The sequence below is a fragment of the Salvelinus alpinus genome, chromosome 2 (genome assembly GCF_045679555.1).
Source record: "Salvelinus alpinus chromosome 2, SLU_Salpinus.1, whole genome shotgun sequence".
NCBI lineage: Eukaryota > Metazoa > Chordata > Actinopteri > Salmoniformes > Salmonidae > Salvelinus > Salvelinus alpinus.
Window position 1 is genome coordinate 85,041,543 of NC_092087.1, and position 21,257 is coordinate 85,062,799.

The 21,257-nt window shown below is 45.9% G+C and overlaps 2 protein-coding genes across 3 annotated transcripts in view; one reads left to right on the top strand and one right to left on the bottom strand.

The window, feature by feature from the left end:
* Positions 1-7,044, bottom strand: part of LOC139545320 (parvalbumin alpha) — a 49,278-nt gene extending 42,234 nt beyond the window's left edge. The window contains exons 1-2 of one of the 2 annotated variants that reach the window (XM_071352966.1): positions 6,830-6,963; positions 4,723-4,762 (exon numbers count right to left, since the gene is read on the bottom strand). The gene's annotated coding sequence lies outside the window, so the exon portion shown is untranslated. Of the gene's footprint in view, positions 1-4,722; positions 4,763-6,829 lie in introns of both variants that reach the window. The other variant, XM_071352958.1, reaches the window with a different exon arrangement.
* Positions 1-19,401, top strand: part of LOC139545228 (neutrophil cytosol factor 4-like) — a 40,465-nt gene extending 21,064 nt beyond the window's left edge. The window contains exons 7-10 of the mRNA XM_071352763.1: positions 6,959-7,057; positions 8,503-8,672; positions 14,247-14,312; positions 18,675-19,401. Of these exons, the coding sequence (XP_071208864.1) occupies positions 6,959-7,057; positions 8,503-8,672; positions 14,247-14,312; positions 18,675-18,885 (546 nt within the window). The 3' untranslated portion in view covers positions 18,886-19,401. The remainder of the gene's footprint in view (positions 1-6,958; positions 7,058-8,502; positions 8,673-14,246; positions 14,313-18,674) is intronic.
* The last annotated feature ends 1,856 nt before the right edge of the window (positions 19,402-21,257 follow it).

Below are 21,257 nucleotides of genomic sequence, written 5' to 3' on the forward strand. Positions count from 1 at the left end.
TGCCTTCTTTACCTCGCTGTCTGTGTGGGTGGACCATTTCAGTTTGTCCGTGATGTGTACGCCGAGGAAGTTAAAACTTTCCACCCTCTCCACTACTGTCCCGTCTTTATGGATAGGGGGCTGCTTCCTCTGCTGTTTCCTGAAGTCCACGACCATCTCCTTTGTTTTGTTGACATTGAGTGTGAGGTTATTTTCCTGACACCACACTCCGAGGGTCCTCACCTCCTCCCTGTAGGCCGTCTCGTCGTTGTTGGTAATCAAGCCTACCACTGTAGTGTCTGCTAACTTGATGATTGAGTTGGAGGCGAACAGGGAGTACAGGAGAGGGCTGAGAACGCACCCTTGTGGGGCCCCAGTGTTGAGGATCAGCGGGGTGGAGATGTTGTTACCTACCCTCACCATCTGGAGGCGGCCCGTCAGGAAGTCCAGGACCCAGTTGCACAGGGCGGGGTCGAGACCCAGGGTCTCGAGCTTAATGACGAGTTTGGAGGGTACTATGGTGTTAAATGCTGAGCTGTAGTCGATGAACAGCATTCTCACATAGTATGCACACACGAGCCGTGTCAGTGGCACTGTATTGTCCTCAAAGCGAGCAAAGAAGTTGTTTAGTCTGTCTGGGAGCAAGACATCCTGGTCCGCGACGGGGCTGGTTTTCCTTTTGTAGTCCTTGATTGACTGTAGACTGTAGGATAGAGTGATAGAGAGGTGGAGAGAGAGAAAGGGAAACAACTAAAGAGAGGGTGTGTGTGAGTGTGTGTGAGAGAGCGCTAAGGAAATTCCTGTCACAACTTTTTCCATACCCTGTGTTTATTGGGAGAGAATGTTGCTTATCCAGCCAGGTCGTTCAAGATTGACTTTGAAGTTGGGCTTCTATCCACGTCCTGAGGACGTTGGGAAATGCCTTCAAAACGGGTCACTCGGGGAAACGAGCACTTTACCATCAAGTAATCTCATGACTCTGGATCAGATGGGGAAAGGGGGATACCTAGTCAGTTGTACAACTGAATGCCTTCAACTGAAATGTGTCTTCCACATTTAACCCAACCCCTCTGAATCAGAGAGGTGCGGGGGCTGCCTTAATCGACATCCACGTCTTCGGCGCCCGGGGAACAGTGGGTTTACTGCCTTGTTCAGGGGCAGAACGACAGATCTTTACCTTGTCAGCTCAGGGATTCGATCCAGCAACCTTTTGGTTCCTGGCCCAACGCTCCAACCACTGGATGGTTGCGTGTTCGATCCCAGTGGGGGGGTTCTAACCCCATCCCAAACCTGAACCCTTAACCATTTAGAATGAGTGACTGAATTTAACCCTTCACTTCTAAATGTGACTTTTGGAGAAATAGAACGATACAGAGCAGCATGGGAAAAACACCTTGAAATTACATTTGGAGAAGGTGGATGAACGTCTAATTCTGCAGTCAGACTGGGTGAGCGTGTTGGCTTATCAACCCATCACACACACGCACGCACGCACGCACGCACGCACGCACGCACGCACGCACGCACGCACGCACGCACGCACGCACGCACACACACACACACACACACACACACACACACACACACACACACACACACACACACACACACACACACACACACACACACACACACACACACACACACACACACACACACACACACACACACACACACACACACACACACACACACACACACACTGAGCCCTGCAGTGATTTGACTTTGTAGTCAAACAAGACATTTTTGGTGTACTGCATTCTAAACAGCAGGACCTGGGTAATGTGTGTGTTGGCATGCTGTTGTCTGCACAATCGTGTCAGTGTGTGTTCTCAGGGTCTGGGTAATCTGCTGCTGTAACATACTGCCTCATTAAAACTGGCCCCCACACACACACACACACACTAGAGATTTGACATGTCTCTAGGATCACTCAGATTGTAATGAATTGGTGCACCAATTGTCAGGTTATCAGGCATCGTATACACTAATGTCCAAAAGTAAGTGGACACCTGCTCGTTGAACATCTCATTCCAAAATCATGGGCATTAATATGGAGTTGGTCCCCCCTTTGCTGCTATAACAGCCTCCACTCTTCTGGGAAGGCTTTCCACTAGATGTTGGAACATTGCTGCTATAACAGCCTCCACTCTTCTGGGAAGGCTTTCCACTAGATGTTGGAACATTGCTGCTATAACAGCCTCCACTCTTCTGGGAAGGCTTTCCTCTAGATGTTGGAACATTGCCGCTATAACAGCCTCCATTCTTCTGGGAAGGCTTTCCACTAGATGTTGGAACATTGCTGCTATAACAGCCTCCACTCTTCTGGGAAGGCTTTCCACTAGATGTTGGAACATTGCTGCTATAACAGCCTCCATTCTTCTGGGAAGGCTTTCCACTAGATGTTGGAACATTGCTGCTATAACAGCCTCCACTCTTCTGGGAAGGCTTTCCACTAGATGTTGGAACATTGCTGCTAGAACAGCCTCCATTCTTCTGGGAAGGCTTTCCACTAGATGTTGGAACATTGCTGCTATAACAGCCTCCATTCTTCTGGGAAGGCTTTCCGCTAGATGTTGGAACATTGCTGCTATAATAGCCTCCACTCTTCTGGGAAGGCTTTCCACTACATGTTGGAACATTGCTGCTATAACAGCCTCCACTCTTCTGGGAAGGCTTTCCACTAGATGTTGGAACATTGCTGCTAGAACAGCCTCCATTCTTCTGGGAAGGCTTTCCACTAGATGTTGGAACATTGCTGCTATAATAGCCTCCACTCTTCTGGGAAGGCTTTCCACTAGATGTTGGAACATTGCTGCTATAACAGCCTCCATTCTTCTGGGAAGGCTTTCCACTAGATGTTGGAACATTGCTGCTATAACAGCCTCCACTCTTCTGGGAAGGCTTTCCACTAGATGTTGGAACATTGCTGCTAGAACAGCCTCCATTCTTCTGGGAAGGCTTTCCACTAGATGTTGGAACATTGCTGCTATAACAGCCTCCAATCTTCTGGGAAGGCTTTCCACTAGATGTTGGAACATTGCTGCTAGAACAGCCTCCATTCTTCTGGGAAGGCTTTCCACTAGATGTTGGAACATTGCTGCTATAATAGCCTCCACTCTTCTGGGAAGGCTTTCCACTAGATGTTGGAACATTGCTGCTATAACAGCCTCCACTCTTCTGGGAAGGCTTTCCACTAGATGACGGAACATTGCTGCTATAACAGCCTCCACTCTTCTGGGAAGGCTTTCCACTAGATGTTGGAACATTGCTGCTATAACAGCCTCCACTCTTCTGGGAAGGCTTTCCACTAGATGTTGGAACATTGCTGATATAACAGCCTCCACTCTTCTGGGAAGGCTTTCCACTAGATGTTGGAACATTGCTGCTAGAACAGCCTCCATTCTTCTGGGAAGGCTTTCCACTAGATGTTGGAACATTGCTGATATAACAGCCTCCACTCTTCTGGGAAGGCGTTCCACTAGATGACGGAACATTGCTGCGGGGACTTGCTTCCATTCAGCCACAAGAGAATTAGTGCGGTCGGCACTGCTGTTGGGTGATTTAAGCCTTTTTGTATATGAAGTGTATGTACAGTACTCCAGGGTGCAAAACTGACCCAAGATCAGCATCTCAGGGAATGTTACCCTACACCAGGGGTAGACAACCCTGTTCCTGGAGGGCCACAGGTACTGCAGGATTGTGTTCCAACTAGGCACCACATCCTACCAACTGAGCTAAATGTAAAAACATGAAGGGCCTGTAGCACAACAAGGTGGCCCTGGGCTGCACCAGATACCACTCACTGTACAACAGTAGCTATTATACTATACTACAGGGTTTGTCTCTGCCCCCCCACACACACACACATACACATTGCTTCAACGTCTCTTAACGCCCTCGCTCTTTCTCTCTCTCTCTCGCTCTCTCTCGATCTCTCTCGCTCTCGCTCTCTCGCTCTCTCTCTCTCTCGCTCTCTCACCTTTTCTCTCACTCACTCTTTCTCTTTCTCTCTTTCTCTCTCTCTCTCACTCTCGCTCACTCTCTCACCTTTTCTCTCACTCACTCTTTCTCTCTCTCTCTTTCTCTCTTTCACTCTCTCTCTCTTTCGCTCTCTCACCTTTTCACTCACTCACTCTTTCTCTTTCTCTCTCTCTCTCTCTTTCTCGCTCTCTCTCTCGGTCTCTCTCTCTCACTTTTTCTCTCACTCTTTCTCTTTCTCTTTCTCTCTCTCTCTCTCTCTCTCACTCTCTCTCTCTCACTCTCTCTCTCTCACACTTTCTCTCTCTCTCTCTCTCTCTTTCTCTCTCTCTCTCTTTCTCACTCACTTTTTCTCTCTCTTTCTCTCTCTCTCGCTCTTTCTCTCACTTTTTCTCTCACTCTTTCTCTTTCTCTTTCTCTCTCCTCTTTCTCTCACTCACTTTTTCTCTCACTCACTCTTTCTTTCTCTTAATCTTTCTCTCTCTTTCTTTCTCTCTTTCTCTCCTCTTTCTCTTACTCTCTTTCTCTCTCTCTCTCGCTTCTCTTTCTCTCTCTCACTTTCTCTAAACCATCTCCATTTGTAGTTCTCCTCTTTGTCTTGATATCATCTCTCTCTGTGTCCTTCACTCTCCTCCTCTTCACCTTTACTCCACCCGTCCCTCCATCTCCTGCTTGACGGAGCTTCAACAATGTGTGTGTGTGCGCATGTCCACATGCAGGCGTGTGTGTGTCCTTCTTATCTGTAATAGGTTCGTTTATCACCTGTCTCCAGATGCCCCGTTAGCGCAGTACAGCAGTAATACTAATGTAGGAAAACACACACACACACACACACACACACACACACACACACACACACACACACACACACACACACACACACACACACACACACACACACACACACACACACACACACACACACACACAGTACATTAGTATTGTTAATGTAGGATGAAAGAGCTGAAGGTGTGGTCAGGAATTTTAAAGGCAATATACTGTTAACGTTCATTTAACTCTCCACTACTTCTCTCATCACATGACCATTATTAACTATTCTTTATGTTACTAACATCATTAAACAGATGTTAACTACTCTTTATGTTACTAACATCATTAAACAGATGAACTACTCTTTAATATGCAGGCAGTTGTGTGGAGGAAAAGATATCATGCTTCTTACTAAATTGTTTCTCATTAGTGCCAGTCAAATACCAAGGAGGGGTGTAAAGTGACTGTACAGTGTTATCCATTTTAACACTGTCCTACACTATCATGACTCAGCTCAAAGCTACACTATAAAATACACTATCATGACTCAGCTCAAAGCCACACTATAAAATACACTATCATGACTCAGCTCAAAGCTACACTATAAAATACACTATCATGACTCAGCTCAAAGCCACACTATAAAATACACTATCATGACTCAGCTCAAAGCCACACTATAAAATACACTATCATGACTCAGCTCAAAGCTACACTATAAAATACACTATCATGACTCAGCTCAAAGCCACACTATAAAATACACTATCATGACTCAGCTCAAAGCCACACTATAAAATACACTATCATGACTCAGTTCACAGCCACACTATAAAATACACTATCATGACTCAGCTCAAAGCCACACTATAAAATACACTATCATGACTCAGTTCAAAGCCACACTATAAAATACACTATCATGACTCAGTTCAAAGCCACACTATAAAATACACTATCATGACTCAGCTCAAAGCAACACTATAAAATACACTATCATGACTCAGTTCAAAGCCACACTATAAAATACACTATCATGACTCAGCTCAAAGCCACACTATAAAATACACTATCATGACTCAGTTCAAAGCCACACTATAAAATACACTATCGTGACTCAGTTCAAAGCCACACTATAAAATACACTATCGTGACTCAGTTCAAAGCCACACTATAAAATACACTATTGTGACTCAGTTCAAAGCCACACTATAAAATACAGTATCGTGACTCAGTTCAAAGCCACACTATAAAATACACTATCGTGACTCAGTTCAAAGCCACACTATAAAATACACTATCGTGACTCAGTTCAAAGCCACACTATAAAATACATTATCATGACTCAGTTCAAAGCCACACTATAAAATACACTATCGTGACTCAGTTCAAAGCCACACTATAAAATACACTATCATGACTCAGCTCAAAGCTACACTATAAAATACACTATCATGACTCAGCTCAAAGCTACACTATAAAATACACTATCATGACTCAGTTCAAAGCCACACTATAAAATACACTATCATGACTTGCTTTTAAGCCTTTTAAGCGTGTTATCTTTTTACCTATTTTTTTCACATTCTCTCATCACAGTTTTCTAGTACTGCGTACTTGTCCGCTTTTACGCACCCCCTGCATCTCGCCTCTCCCACCCACCCACACACACACACACGCACTCACACATGCACACACACATGCACTCACACTTGCACTCACACATGCCCACTCGCTAAGCGCTCAGCTCTCTCTCGCCTCTCCTCTCGTCTTTCTCAGCTGTGTGCCTGTCTGATCCCACACGTTGTGCAGCATTAGGAGTAGGAGTGTTGTATAGTGATTTTCTGCACTGTGAAGACCCGCTCTAGTCACAAACAAAAACACTTCTCTCCCGTTTCATCCCTTCAAAGCCCGTCTACCTGACTCACACCAGTGTCCTGTTCTCTCTTTCTCTGTACTCGTTTAGGGATCCCTCTTTCTTTCTCTCATCCCTCGCTCCTTGCACTTGTTCCCTCCTGTCTTCTGCTGATTGCTGTCCCGTTCTCTCTTTCTCACACACTCACTTCATCATCAGACAAGTAAAATAAGTCTCTCTTACCTGTTCGGTTTCACAGTCTTCTCTCTCTGTCCGTCTCTCTCTTTCTCTCCCTTTCTCTCGGTTGATCCTGGTCCGCTGCCTGCTGCCGGGGTGTTTGTGTTCTCCTCCGTGTGTGCGTGTGGTTCCCAGGTGGTCTTCGACTTCAGTGGGAGCGGACGACTGGAGCTGAGTATGAAAGCTGGAGAGGTGATCTTCCTTCTGAGGAGAGTTAACACAGACTGGCTGGAGGTGAGCTGCAGGGGAGAGATGGAGGGGTGGGAGGGTGGTTCGGGGGGAGAGGGAGGGAGGGAGGGAGAGAGAGGGAGGGATGGAGGAGGAGGAGAGGGAGGAGGAGAGGGATGGAGGAGAGGGAGGGAGGGATGGAGGAGAGAGAGAGAGAGGGAAGAGCAGAGAGAGAGAGGGAAGAGGAGAGAGAGAGAGAGGGAAGAGGAGAGAGAGAGAGAGAGAGAGAGGGAAGAGGAGAGAGAGAGAGAGAGAGAGAGGGAAGAGGAGAGAGAGAGAGAGAGAGAGAGAGAGAGAGAGAGAGAGAGAGAGAGAGAGAGAGAGAGAGAGGAGAGAGAGATCTACTCTCTCTCTCTCTCTCTCTCTCTCTCTCTCTCTCTCTCTCTCTCTCTCTCTCTCTCTCTCTCTCTGTGTGTTAATCTACCTCTCTCTCTCTCTCTCTCTGTTAATCTACCTCTCTCTCTGTTAATCTACCTCTCTCTCTCTCTCTGTTAATCTACCTCTCTCTCTCTCTCTCTGTTAATCTACCTCTCTCTCTCTCTCTCTGTTAATCTACCTCTTTCTCTCTCTGTTAATCTATCTCTCTCTCTCTGTTAATCTACCTCTCCCTCTCTCTCTGTTAATCTACCTCTCTCTCTCTCTCTCTCTCTCTCTCTCTCTCTCTCTCTCTCTCTCTCTCTCTCTCTCTCTCTCTCTCTGTGTTAATCTACCTCTCTCTCTCTCTCTCTCTGTTAATCTACCTCTCTCTCTCTGTTAATCTACCTCTCTCTCTCTCTCTGTTAATCTACCTCTCTCTCTCTCTCTCTCTGTTAATCTACCTCTCTCTCTCTCTCTCTCTCTGTTAATCTACCTCTTTCTCTCTCTGTTAATCTACCTCTCTCTCTCTGTTAATCTACCTCTCCCTCTCTCTCTGTTAATCTACCTCTCTCTCTCTCTCTGTTAATCTACCTCTCTCTCTCTCTCTCTGTTAATCTACCCCTTTCTCTCTCTGTTAATCTACCTCTTTCTCTCTCTCTTTCTCTCTCTCTCTCTCTCTCTGTTAATCTACCTCTCTCTCTCTCTCTCTTCCTCTCTCTGTCCCTCACTTCCTCTCTCTCTCTGTTAATCTACCTCTCTCTCTCTCTCTCTCTCTCTGTTAATCTACCTCTCTCTCTCTCTCTCTCTCTCTCTCTCTCTCTCTCTCTCTCTCTCTCTCTCTCTCTCTCTCTCTCTCTCTCTCTCTCTCTCTCTGTTAATCTACCTCTCTCTCTCTCTCTTCCTCTCTCTGTCCCTCACTTCCTCTCTCTCTCTGTTAATCTACCTCTCTCTCTCTCTCTGTTAATCTACCTCTCTCTCTCTCTCTCTCTCTCTCTCTCTCTCTCTCTCTCTCTCTCCCTCTCCCTCACTTCCTCTCTCTCTCTCTCTCTCTCTCTCTCTCTCTCTCTGTCCCTCACTTCCTCTCTCTCTCTCAGGGCAAGGTGAGCAATCGGACAGGTATCTTCCCAGAATCCTTTGTGAAGATCATTAAGCCCCTCCCAGAGAGTGACTCTGATGGCGAGAGCGGAGGCGCTTCAGGTAAAGGGGCGGGGTCTTACAGCTGCCTGCGCTGCTACCTGCTCACACCCCAGGGCGTCGACACCAGGTGTGTGTACTGTGTGTGTGCTCGTGTGTGTGTGTGCTCGTGTGTGAACGTATACGTACATGTTATAACAGTGTTGTAAATGTACTAAAAGTAACTGAAAGTTCCGTTGTAATCCCGTAAAAGTCCCATAATAACGAATGTATGTATCACAGTTAATAATGTATTGGTGTGACTGTGTGTATCCCAGTTAATAATGTATTGGTCTGAATGTATGTATCCCAGTTAATAATGTATTGGTGTGACTGTATGTATCCCAGTTAATAATGTATTGGTGTGACTGTATGTATCCCAGTTAATAATGTATTGGTGTGACTGTATGTATCCCAGTTAATAATGTATTGGTGTGACTGTATTTTTTAATTTTATTTTATTTCACCTTTATTTAACCAGGTAGGCTAGTTGAGAACAAGTTCTCATTTGCAACTGCGACCTGGCCAAGATAAAGCATAGCAGTGTGAACAGACAACAACACAGAGTTACACATGGAGTAAACAATAAACAAGTCAATAACATGGTAGAAAAAAAAGAGAATCTATATACAATGTGTGCAAAAGGCATGAGGTAGGCAATAAATCGAATAATTACAATTTAGCAGATTAACACTGGAGTGATAAATCATCAGATGATCATGTGCAAGAAGAGATACTGGTGTGCAAAAGAGCAGAAAAGTAAATAAATAAAAGCAGTATGGGGGGTGAGGTAGGTAAATTGGGTGGGTAGTTTACAGATGGACTATGTACAGCTGCAGCGATCGGTTAGCTGCTCGGATAGCAGATTTTTAAAGTTGTTGAGGGAGATAAAAGTCTCCAACTTCAGAGACTTTTGCAATTCGTTCCAGTCGCAGGCAGCAGAGAACTGGAAGGAAAGGCGTCCAAATGAGGTTTTGGCTTTAGGGATGATCAGTGAGATACACCTGCTGGAGCGCGTGCTACGGGTGGGTGTAGCCATCGTGACCAGTGAACTGAGATAAGGCGGCACTTTACCTAGCATAGCCTTGTAGATGACCTGGAGCCAGTGGGTCTGACGACGAACATGTAGCGAGGGCCAGCCGACTAGGGCATACAGGTCGCAGTGGTGGGTCGTATAAGGTGCTTTAGTAACAAAACGGATGGCACTGTGATAAACTGCATCCAGTTTGCTGAGTAGAGTATTGGAAGCTATTTTGTAGATGACATCGCCGAAGTCGAGGATCGGTAGGATAGTCAGTTTTACTAGGGTAAGTTTGGCGGCGTGAGTGAAGGAGGCTTTGTTGCGGAATAGAAAGCCGACTCTAGATTTGATTTTGGATTGGAGATGTTTGATATGAGTCTGGAAGGAGAGTTTGCAGTCTAGCCAGACACCTAGGTACTTATAGATGTCCACATATTCTAGGTCGGAACCGTCCAGGGTGGTGATGCTAGTCGGGCGTGCGGGTGCAGGCAGCGAACGGTTGAAAAGCATGCATTTGGTTTTACTAGCGTTTAAGAGCAGTTGGAGGCCACGGAAGGAGTGTTGTATGGCATTGAAGCTCGTTTGGAGGTTAGATAGCACAGTGTCCAAGGAAGGGCCGGAAGTATACAGAATGGTGTCGTCTGCGTAGAGGTGGATCAGGGAATCGCCCGCAGCAAGAGCAACATCATTGATGTATACAGAGAAAAGAGTCGGCCCGAGAATTGAACCCTGTGGTACCCCCATAGAGACTGCCAGAGGACCGGACAACATGCCCTCCGATTTGACACACTGAACTCTGTCTGCAAAGTAGTTGGTGAACCAGGCAAGGCAGTCATTAGAAAAACCGAGGCTACTGAGTCTGCCGATAAGAATATGGTGATTGACAGAGTCGAAAGCCTTGGCCAGGTCGATGAAGACGGCTGCACAGTAATGTCTTTTATCGATGGCGGTTATGATATCGTTTAGTACCTTGAGCGTGGCTGAGGTGCACCCGTGACCGGCTCGGAAACCGGATTGCACAGCGGAGAAGGTACGGTGGGATTCGAGATGGTCAGTGATCTGTTTGTTGACTTGGCTTTCGAAGACCTTAGATAGGCAGGGCAGGATGGATATAGGTCTGTAACAGTTTGGGTCCAGGGTGTCTCCCCCTTTGAAGAGGGGGATGACCGCGGCAGCTTTCCAATCCTTGGGGATCTCAGATGATACGAAGGAGAGGTTGAACAGGCTGGTAATAGGGGGTGCGACAATGGCGGCGGACAGTTTCAGAAATAGGGGGTCCAGATTGTCAAGCCCAGCTGATTTGTATGGGTCCAGGTTTTCCAGCTCTTTCAGAACATCTGCTATCTGGATATGGGTAAAGGAGAAGCTGGGGAGGCTTGGGCGAGTAGCAGCGGGGGGGGCGGGGCTGTTGGCCAAGGTTGGAGTCGCCAGGAGGAAGGCATGGCCAGCCATTGAGAAATGTTTGTTGAAGTTTTCGATTATCACGGACTTATCAGTGGTGACCGTGTTACCTAGCCTCAGTGCAGTGGGCAGCTGGGAGGAGGTGCTCTTGTTTTCCATGGACTTTACAGTATCCCAGAACTTTTTGGAGTTAGAGCTACAGGATGCAAATTTCTGCTTGAAAAAGCTGGCCTTTGCTTTCCTGACTGACTGCGTGTATTGGTTCCTGACTTCCCTGAACAGTTGCATATCGCGGGGGCTCTTCGATGCTATTGCAGTTCGCCACAGGATGTTTTTGTGCTGGTCGAGGGCAGTCAGGTCTGGAGTGAACCAAGGGCTATATCTGTTCTTGGTTCTGCATTTTTTGAACGGAGCATGCTTGTCTAATATGGTGAGGAAGTAACTTTTAAAGAATGACCAGGCATCCTCAACTGACGGGATGAGGTCAATATCCTTCCAGGGTACCCGGGCCAGGTCGATTAGAAAGGCCTGCTCGCAGAAGTGTTTTAGGGAGCGTTTGACAGTGATGAGGGGTGGTCGTTTGACCGCGGACCCGTGGCGGATACAGGCAATGAGGCAGTGATCGCTGAGATCTTGATTGAAGACAGCAGAGGTGTATTTGGAGGGCAGGTTGGTCAGGATAATGTCTATTAGGGTGCCCATGTTTACGGATTTAGGGTTGTACCTGGTGGGTTCCTTGATGATTTGTGTGAGATTGAGGGCATCAAGCTTGGATTGTAGGACTGCCGGGGTGTTAAGCATATCCCAGTTTAGGTCACCTAACAGAACAAACTCTGAAGCTAGATGGGGAGCGATCAATTCACAGATGGTGTCCAGGGCACAGCTGGGAGCTGAGGGGGGTCGGTAGCAGGCGGCAACAGTGAGAGACTTATTTCTGGAGAGATTAATTTTTAAAATTAGAAGTCGAACTGTTTGGGCATAGACCTGGAAAGTATGACAGAACTTTGCAGGCTATCTCTGCAGTAGATTGCAACTCCTCCCCCTTTGGCAGTTCTATCTTGACGGAAAGTGTTATAGTTGGGTATGGAAATCCCAGAATTTTTGGTGGCCTTCCTAAGCCAGGATTCGGACACGGCAAGGACATCAGGGTTGGCAGAGTGTGCTAAAGCGGTGAGTAAGGCAAACTTAGGGAGGAGGCTTCTGATGTTGACATGCATGAGGCCAAGGCTTTTTCGATCACAGAAGTCAACAAATGAGGGTGACTGGGGACATGCAGGGCCTGGGTTTACCTCCACATCACCCGAGGAACAGAGGAGTAGTAGGATGAGGGTGCGGCTAAAGGCTATCAAAACTGGTCGCCTAGAGCGTTGGGGACAAGGAATAAAAGGAGCAGATTTATGGGCGTGGTAGAATAGATTCTGGGCATAATGTGCAGACAGGGGTATGGTGGGGAACGGGTACAGCGGAGGCAAGCCCAGGCACTGGGTGATGATAAGAGAGGTTGTATCTCTGGACATGCTGGTCTCAATGGGTGAGGTCACCGCATGTGTGGGGGGTGGGACAAAGGAGGTATCAGAGGTACGGAGAGTGGAACTACGGGGTCCATTGCAAACCAAAACAATGATAACTAGCCTGAACAACAGTATGCAAGGCATATTGATATTTGAGAGAGACATACAATAAGGCATAAAGTGATTGCAGGTCTTGATTGGGAGAGCTAGCTAAAACAACAGGTAAGATAACAGCAGCTAGTCCACTAACACAGCAACAACAGGTAAAAATGGCGACGACTAGGCAGAGAGGGTCGGATTAACTACACACAGATCCTGAGTTAAAGCACAGAGCCGACAGATAAAACACAAATAAACAGAATGGAGTACCGTGAATTAATGGACAGTCAAGCAGGCATCAGCTATGTAGCCAAGTGATCATAGTGTCCAGGGGGCAGCCGTAGATGGAGCAGGGAGGCCTCCACTAAGCTAGCACGCGGCGTTTAAAGTTAGTAGCCCGGGGGGTGGTCTGCTCAGACGGAGGGGGTCTGCTCAGACGGAGGCCGGTTGAGGGCACAGCGGATGGGGTATTCGTCTGCAGACCAGACGTGGTCGTGTCGACAGAGAATCCAAGCCGGGTGGCGATGGCGAAAGAGAGGTTGTGAATTGTAGAATTGTGTTTGCTAACTGGTGCTAGCTTCGTGGCAGTGGCGCTAGCTGCGCTAGCTGCAAGCTAGCTGTGAGGATCAGAAGTAGTGGCTCAGGGATTACGGCAGGAATCCGGCGTTGTTGTCGAGAGACAGTCCGATGCTGGTAAATTGGTGAGTAATATCCAGGCTAATAACAGGGCTGGTGTCTGTGCAGAAGGTAAAAGCTGCTAGCAGCGGCAAAAAATGGCTAAATTAGCTTGTAGCTGATTAGCTGGTTAGCTACTGGGGGTTCTTGAAAGTGTTCCAAAGTTAAAAAATAATAGCGATTCCGTATCACATTGGGTGAGGTAGGTTACCGGAAGGTATAATCGAATTAAAAATCGAAAAGAGATAGAAAAAAAAATGTTAAAATATATACAAGAAATACGAAAAAATACAAACGTACACGAGAGGACTAAAGAAACACGTCTACACTGCTACGCCATCTTGGATTCATTGTATGTATCCCAGTTAATAATGTATTGGTGTGACTGTATGTATCCCAGTTAATAATGTATTGGTGTGACTGTATGTATCCCAGTTAATAATGTATTGGTCTGACTGTATGTATCCCAGTTAATAATGTATTGGTGTGACTGTATGTATCCCAATTATTAATGTATTGGTGTGACTGTATGTATCCCAGTTAATAATGTATTGGTGTGACTGTATGTATCCCAGTTAATAATGTATTGGTGTGACTGTATGTATCCCAGTTAATAATGTATTGGTGTGACTGTATGTATCCCAGTTAATAATGTATTGATGTGACTGTATGTATCGCAGTTAATCATGTATTGGTGTGACTGTATGTATCCCAGTTATTAATGTATTGGTGTGACTGTATGTATCCCAGTTAATCATGTATTGGTGTGACTGTATGTATCCCAGTTAATAATGTATTGGTGTGACTGTATGTATCACAGTTAATAATGTATTGGTGTGACTGTATGTATCCCAGTTAATCATGTATTGGTGTGACTGTATGTATCCCAGTTAATAATGTATTGGTGTGACTGTATGTATCCCAGTTAATCATGTATTGGTGTGACTGTATGTGACAGGGATGTGTGTGTTGAAGAAGATATCTCCACCCAGCCATCATACAAAGAACTACTGGCACGCATGAGGTAAGATACCAGACACATCCCACTGCTGAATCAACAGACTCTTCACTACATATCTATTACTCAGCTGATATTCTACTCTTCACTACATACCTGTTACTCAGCTGATATTCTACTCTTCACTACATATCTGTTACTCAGCTGATATTCTACTCTTCACTACATATCTGTTACTCAGCTGATATTCTACTCTTCACTACATACCTGTTACTCAGCTGATATTCTACTCTTCACTACATACCTGTTACTCAGCTGATATTCTACTCTTCACTACATATCTGTTACTCAGCTGATATTCTACTCTTCACTACATATCTGTTACTCAGCTGATATTCTACTCTTCACTACATATCTGTTACTCAGCTGATATTCTACTCTTCACTACATATCTGTTACTCAGCTGATATTCTACTCTTCACTACATATCTGTTACTCAGCTGATATTCTACTCTTCACTACATATCTGTTACTCAGCTGATATTCTACTCTTCACTACATATCTGTTACTCAGCTGATATTCTACTCTTCACTACATATCTGTTACTCAGCTGATATTCTACTCTTCACTACATATCTGTTACCCAGCTGATATTCTACTCTTCACTACATACAGTTGAAGTCGGAAGTTTACATAGGTCGGAGTCATTAAAACTAGTTTTTCAACCACTCCACAAATTTCTTATTAACAAACTTTAGTTTTGGCAAGTCGGTTAGGACATCTACTTTGTGCATAACACAAGTAATTTTTCCAACAATTGTTTACAGACAGATGAATTCACTGTATCACAATTCCAGTGGGTCAGACGTTTACATACACTAAGTTGACTGTGCCATTAAACAGCTTGGAAAATTCCAGAAAATTATGTCATGGCTTTAGAAGCTTCTGATCGGCTAATTGACATCATTTGAGTCAGTTGGAGGTGTACCTGTGGATGTGTTTCAAGGCCAATCCTTCAAACTCAGTGCCTCTTTGCTTGACATCATGGGAAAATCAAAAGAAATCAGCCAAGACCTCAGAAAAAAAATTGTAGAGCTCCACAAGTCTAGTTCATCCTTGGGAGCAATTTCCAAACGCCTGAAGGTATCACGTTCATCTGTACAAACAATAGTACGCAAGTATAAACACCATGGGACCACACAGCCGTCATACCGCTCAGGAAGGAGACACGTTCTGTCTCCTAGAGATGAACGTACTTTGGTGCAAAAAGTGCAAATCAATCCTAGAACAACAGCAAAAGGACCTTGTGAAGATGCTGGAGGAAACAGGTACAAAAGTATCTATATCCACAGGAAAACGAGTCCTATATCGACATAACCTGAAAGGCCGCTAATCAAGGAAGATGCCACTGCTCCAAAACCGCCATAAAAAAGCCAGACTCCAGTTTGCAACTGCACATTGGGACAAAGATCGTACATTTTGGAGAAATGTCCTCTGGTCTGATGAAACAAAAATAGAACTGTTTGGCCTTAATAACCATCGTTATGTTTGGAGGAAAAAGGGGAGGCCATGGGGGTGGCAGCATCATGTTGTGGGGGTGCTTTGCTGCAGGAGGGACTGGTGTACTTCACAAAATAGATGGCATCATGTCGAAGGAAAATTATGTGGATATATTGAAGCAATATCTCAAGACATCAGTAAGGAAGTTAAAGCTTGGTCGCAAATGGGTCTTCCAAATGAACAATGACCCCAAGCATACTTCCAAAGTTGTGGCAAAATGGCTTAAGGACAACAATGTCAAGGTGTTGGAGAGGCCATCACAAAGCCCTGATCTCAATCTTATAGAATATTTGTGGGCAGAACTGCAAAAGCGTGTGCGAGCAAGGAGGCCTACAAACCTGACTCAGTTACACCAGCTCTGTCAGGAGAAATGGGCCAACATTCACCCAAATTATTGTGGGAAGCTTGTGGAAGGCTACCCGAAACGTTTGACCCAAGTTAAACAATTTAAAGGCAATTCTGCCAAATACTAATTGAGTGTATGTAAACTTCTGACCCACTGGGAATGTGAAATAAGAAATAATTTCCTATTATTCTGACATTTCACGTTCTTAAAATAAAGTGGTGATCCTAAGTGACCTAAGACAGGGATTTTTTACTAGGATTAACTGTCAGGAATTGTGAAAAACTGAGATGAAATGTATTTGGCTAAGGTGTATGTAAACTACATGGTGCATGTAAACTACATGGTGTATGTAAACTACATGGTGTATGTAAACTACATGGTGTATGTAAACTACATGGTGCATGTAAACTACATGGTGCATGTAAACTACATGGTGCATGTAAACTACATGGTGTATGTAAACTTCCGACTTCAACTGTACATATTATTCAGCTGATATTCTCCTCTCCATTGAAACTTCCCAAGGTCAGTAAAGATGTGCTTTATTGACCACAGTACACACTATAACGCTACAACAGTACACACTATAACGCTACAACAGTACACACTATAATACTACCACCACTCTGCACACTATAACCAGACTCATATAGTCAGTGCCACACTACCACTGGCCCAGTTTATCATCTCTCATTATTATTGTCAACGAGATAAAACTCACCTCAACTCTAAAAGCAAAACAAGAATACATCGAATTTCATTAAAGACACACACACACACACTCTCTCGCTCTCTCACTCTCTCGCTCTCTCTCTCTCTCACCCTCTTTCTCTCTCTCTCTCGCTCTCTCTCTCTCAGTGGGTGAAGGAAACATCCTTCACCCACTCTGCCAAGCACACCCTTATAAAAATGACCATCCTAACAATCCTGGACTATGGTGATTTAGTTACAGGCCTGCCTCAAAAACCTCCCTTGATAAACTAGACATCATTTGCCACACTGCGATCCGCTTTGTTACCAGTTCCCCCTTCAACACTCATCACTGTGACCTTTACTCCCTGGTCAACTGGCCGTGTTACAAATACAACGGCAGACCCACTGGTACCAAGTCCCTCGTAGGCAAGTCCCCCCTCTACCTCGGCTCACTCCTCAACATCTCCACTACCAGTAGCAACCCCTGGTAGATGTACCACACTGGTCATTCCCAAAGCCCACACTTCCTTTGGTTGTCGTTCGTTCCGGTTTTCCGCCGCCAACGACTGAACTGAGCTGCAGAAGACCCTCAGACTTGAGTTATTCATCCCACCACGATCCTTCAGCAACATGAACTGAGCTGCAGAAGACCCTCAGACTTGAGTTATTCATCCCACCACGATCCTTCAGCAACATGAACTGAGCTGCAGAAGACCCTCAGACTTGAGTTATTCATCCCACCACGATCCTTCAGCAACATGAACTGAGCTGCAGAAGACCCTCAGACTTGAGTTATTCATCCCACCACGATCCTTCAGCAACATGAACTGAGCTGCAGAAGACCCTCAGACTTGAGTTATTCATCCCACCACGATCCTTCAGCAACATGAACTGAGCTGCAGAAGACCCTCAGACTTGAGTTATTCATCCCACCACGATCCTTCAGCAACATGAACTGAGCTGCAGAAGACCCTCAGACTTGAGTTATTCATCCCACCACGATCCTTCAGCAACATGAACTGAGCTGCAGAAGACCCTCAGACTTGAGTTATGCATCCCACCACGATCCTTCAGCAACATGAACTGAGCTGCAGAAGACCCTCAGACTTGAGTTATGTATCCCACCACGATCCTTCAGCAACATGAACTGAGCTGCAGAAGACCCTCAGACTTGAGTTATGCATCCCACCACGATCCTTCAGCAACATGAACTGAGCTGCAGAAGACCCTCAGACTTGAGTTATGTATCCCACCACGATCCTTCAGCAACATGAACTGAGCTGCTATCTGATCAGTGTAGCTGCTGATCATTAAGTCTGCTGTGTTTCCTTGGACCTTTCTGTTCTAAACCCACTGGAAATATTTCTTCTTGTATATTTGATGAATTTGGACCTTTCCTCTGTATTGTGTGTTTCATGTGATTTTAGTGGGATTTTGTGTTGTCCTGTTTACTGTTGCAATGTTATGCCTCTTGTCTAGGTCAGTACTGTAAGTTAAAATGGCTTCTCAATTGACTTGTATGGTTAAATAAAGATAAACAATCATAATAATTGTCTCTCTCTCTGCCATTTCTCTCTGCCTCTTCTATTTCCCCCTTTCTCTCTCTCCCCCTACAACGCCATCTCTCCCTCTTTCCCACACCTCTCTCTCCACCCCTCCCTTTCCTTCACCTCTCTCTCCACCCCTCCCTTTCCCCCTCTCCTCTCCCCCTACTCCACCCTCCATCTTTCTCTCTCCATCCTTCCCTGTCCATCTCCCTACTCCACCCTCCATCTTTCTCTCTCCATCCTTCCCTGTCCACCCCCCCCTCTCTCTCTCTCTCTCACAGAGATGTGTTCAAGGTGGATGGCAACATCGCTCTGAACTACCGTGACCCCGAGGGTGACCTGGTGCGTCTCCTTGACGACGGGGACGTGGCGCTGATGGTGGCCGATGGGCGGGGTCAAAGGTCAAAGGTCAAGAGGCCTGTCAATCAGTTTCCGTGGGAACTGCATGTTACCGCGGCCTCTGACATGTCTGTGTATAATACTGAGATATAAAGACAGGGAGATGGAGGAGGTTTTCACATGTTTCTATACTCGCTGAAGAGAGGTCATTTTGTGTTTGCTTGTGTGTGTGCGTATGCACGCTTGCGGGTGCACTTGGCCGTCCGTGCCCTTGTGCGTGCGTGAGTGTGTTTCTCGCCAGCTTGCGTCTGTAATCCACTGCAGAGCTGCATGTAGTAGTTCGGACTGAGATCCAGTGACAGGGTGACAGACTTGAATTAAGGGGACAGACGCTGGATTGTAACACATTACAGAAGTTAGTCTGATTGAGAAATGTGCTGCAACCTAAAAGGCACACTATGCTCTATATAGTACACTACTTTTCACCAGACTCCTATGAGCCCTGGTCAAAAGTAGTGCACTATATAGGGAATAGGGTGCCATTAGGGACGATACCTTAGTCACATTTATTAGTATGTCTGTGTTTGGTGGCTTTAAACGTGTAACATTTCACCTGTACTGTTGAGTAAATGTTAATATAAGGACATTTAATAAAGGTTTAGAAACACATGTTTTTATTCTCCATATATTCTGTTGTGGTCGTAGTAATGCTTAGCTGTGCTCCCATTGTTTTTCTTCTGAGTAAAAAATACACTATTGAAATATATAAGTGTGTGTGTGTGTGTGAGAACACGCGCTCCTGTGTGTGGGGTTTGCTGAATGTGTTCTGATGAGAGAGAGAGGAACGGTAATCATCACTGTGTGGTCTGGGTGACATCTAGAGGCTGCGTCCCAAATCGCACCCTTTCCCCTATTTAAAGCACTACTTTAAAATGGCACAGAGTAAGGTAGGCCGGACCTAGCTCTCTGGCCGGCCGACTGGTCCTATCCGGACGGATAGGTAGGTCTGGCCTATGTACATGACCAGGGAAATGTAGGAGAGCATGTCGCCACGGTGACATGTTTCCAGGGCATCTCCTTCCCCTCTCGCTGCTTCTTGTCAACATACGTGTTGCTATAGGAAACTTCTGTCCCGAGCACGGAGGTGGTGAAGTAGAGCTGGAACAGCTGCTATGTTTGAGTCCTGTCCAACTGTGGGCCTACAGGTGGTTTGGGTCTGAATATGGGTAGAACTGGCTCCACATAATGACACAGTGCCTTCGGGAAGTATTCAGACCCTTTGACTTTTTACCACATTTTGTTACGTTAAAATGGATTAACAAAATAAAAATACATCCCCAGCAATCTACACACAATACACCATAATGACAAAGCGAAAACAGGTTTTTAGAAAATACCTTAATTACATAAGTATTCAGACCCTTTGCTATGAGACTTGAAATTGAGCTCAAGAGGCATGTTGTTTCCATTAATCACTTTCCGAATGCACTTAAATTCTCTTCATTAGTTCTGTTCCTCTAAGAAAGTGAAATAGAGCCCTAAACACCACTTCTCACTTTCCTCCCCCACTACACCACCCCAACCCCATCCAGCCACTCTAACCCTCTAGTCCTAGACATTACTTCCTCCCCCACTACACCACCCCAACCACATCCATCCTCTCTAACCCTCTAGAGTCCTAGACATCACTTCCTCCCCCACTACACCACCCCAACCACATCCATCCTCTCTAACCCTCTAGAGTCCTAGACATCACTTCCTCCCCCACTACACCACCCCAACCCCATCCAGCCTCTCTAACCCTCTAGTCCTAGACATCACTTCCTCCCCCACTACACCACCCCAACCCCATCCAGCCTCTCTAACCCTCTAGTCCTAGACATTACTTCCTCCCCCACTACACCACCCCAACCACATCCATCCTCTCTAACCCTCTAGAGTCCTAGACATCACTTCCTCCCCCCACGACACCACCCCAACCCCATCCAGCCTCTCTAACCCTTTAGTCCTAGACATCACTTCCTCCCCCACTACACCACCCCAACCCTATCCAGCCTCTCTAACCCTCTAGAGTCCTAGACATCACTTCCTCCCCCACTACACCACCCCAACCCCATCCAGCCTCTCTAACCCTTTAGTCCTAGACATCACTTCCTCCCCCACTACACCACCCCAACCCTATCCAGCCTCTCTAACCCTCTAGAGTCCTAGACATCACTTCCTCCCCCACTACACCACCCCAACCCCATCCAGCCTCTCTAACCCTTTAGTCCTAGACATCACTTCCTCCCCCACTACACCACCCCAACCCTATCCAGCCTCTCTAACCCTCTAGAGTCCTAGACATCACTTCCTCCCCCACTACACCACCCCAACCCCATCCAGCCTCTAACACTCACACAATCTCTCCCTATCTACATCATAGGAAGAGTAGCTGTTGCCTTGGCAGCAGCTACTGGGGATCCATAATAAATACAAATACAGTTCACAAATATCGACACATACGTCAACGTCTCCTCCACTAA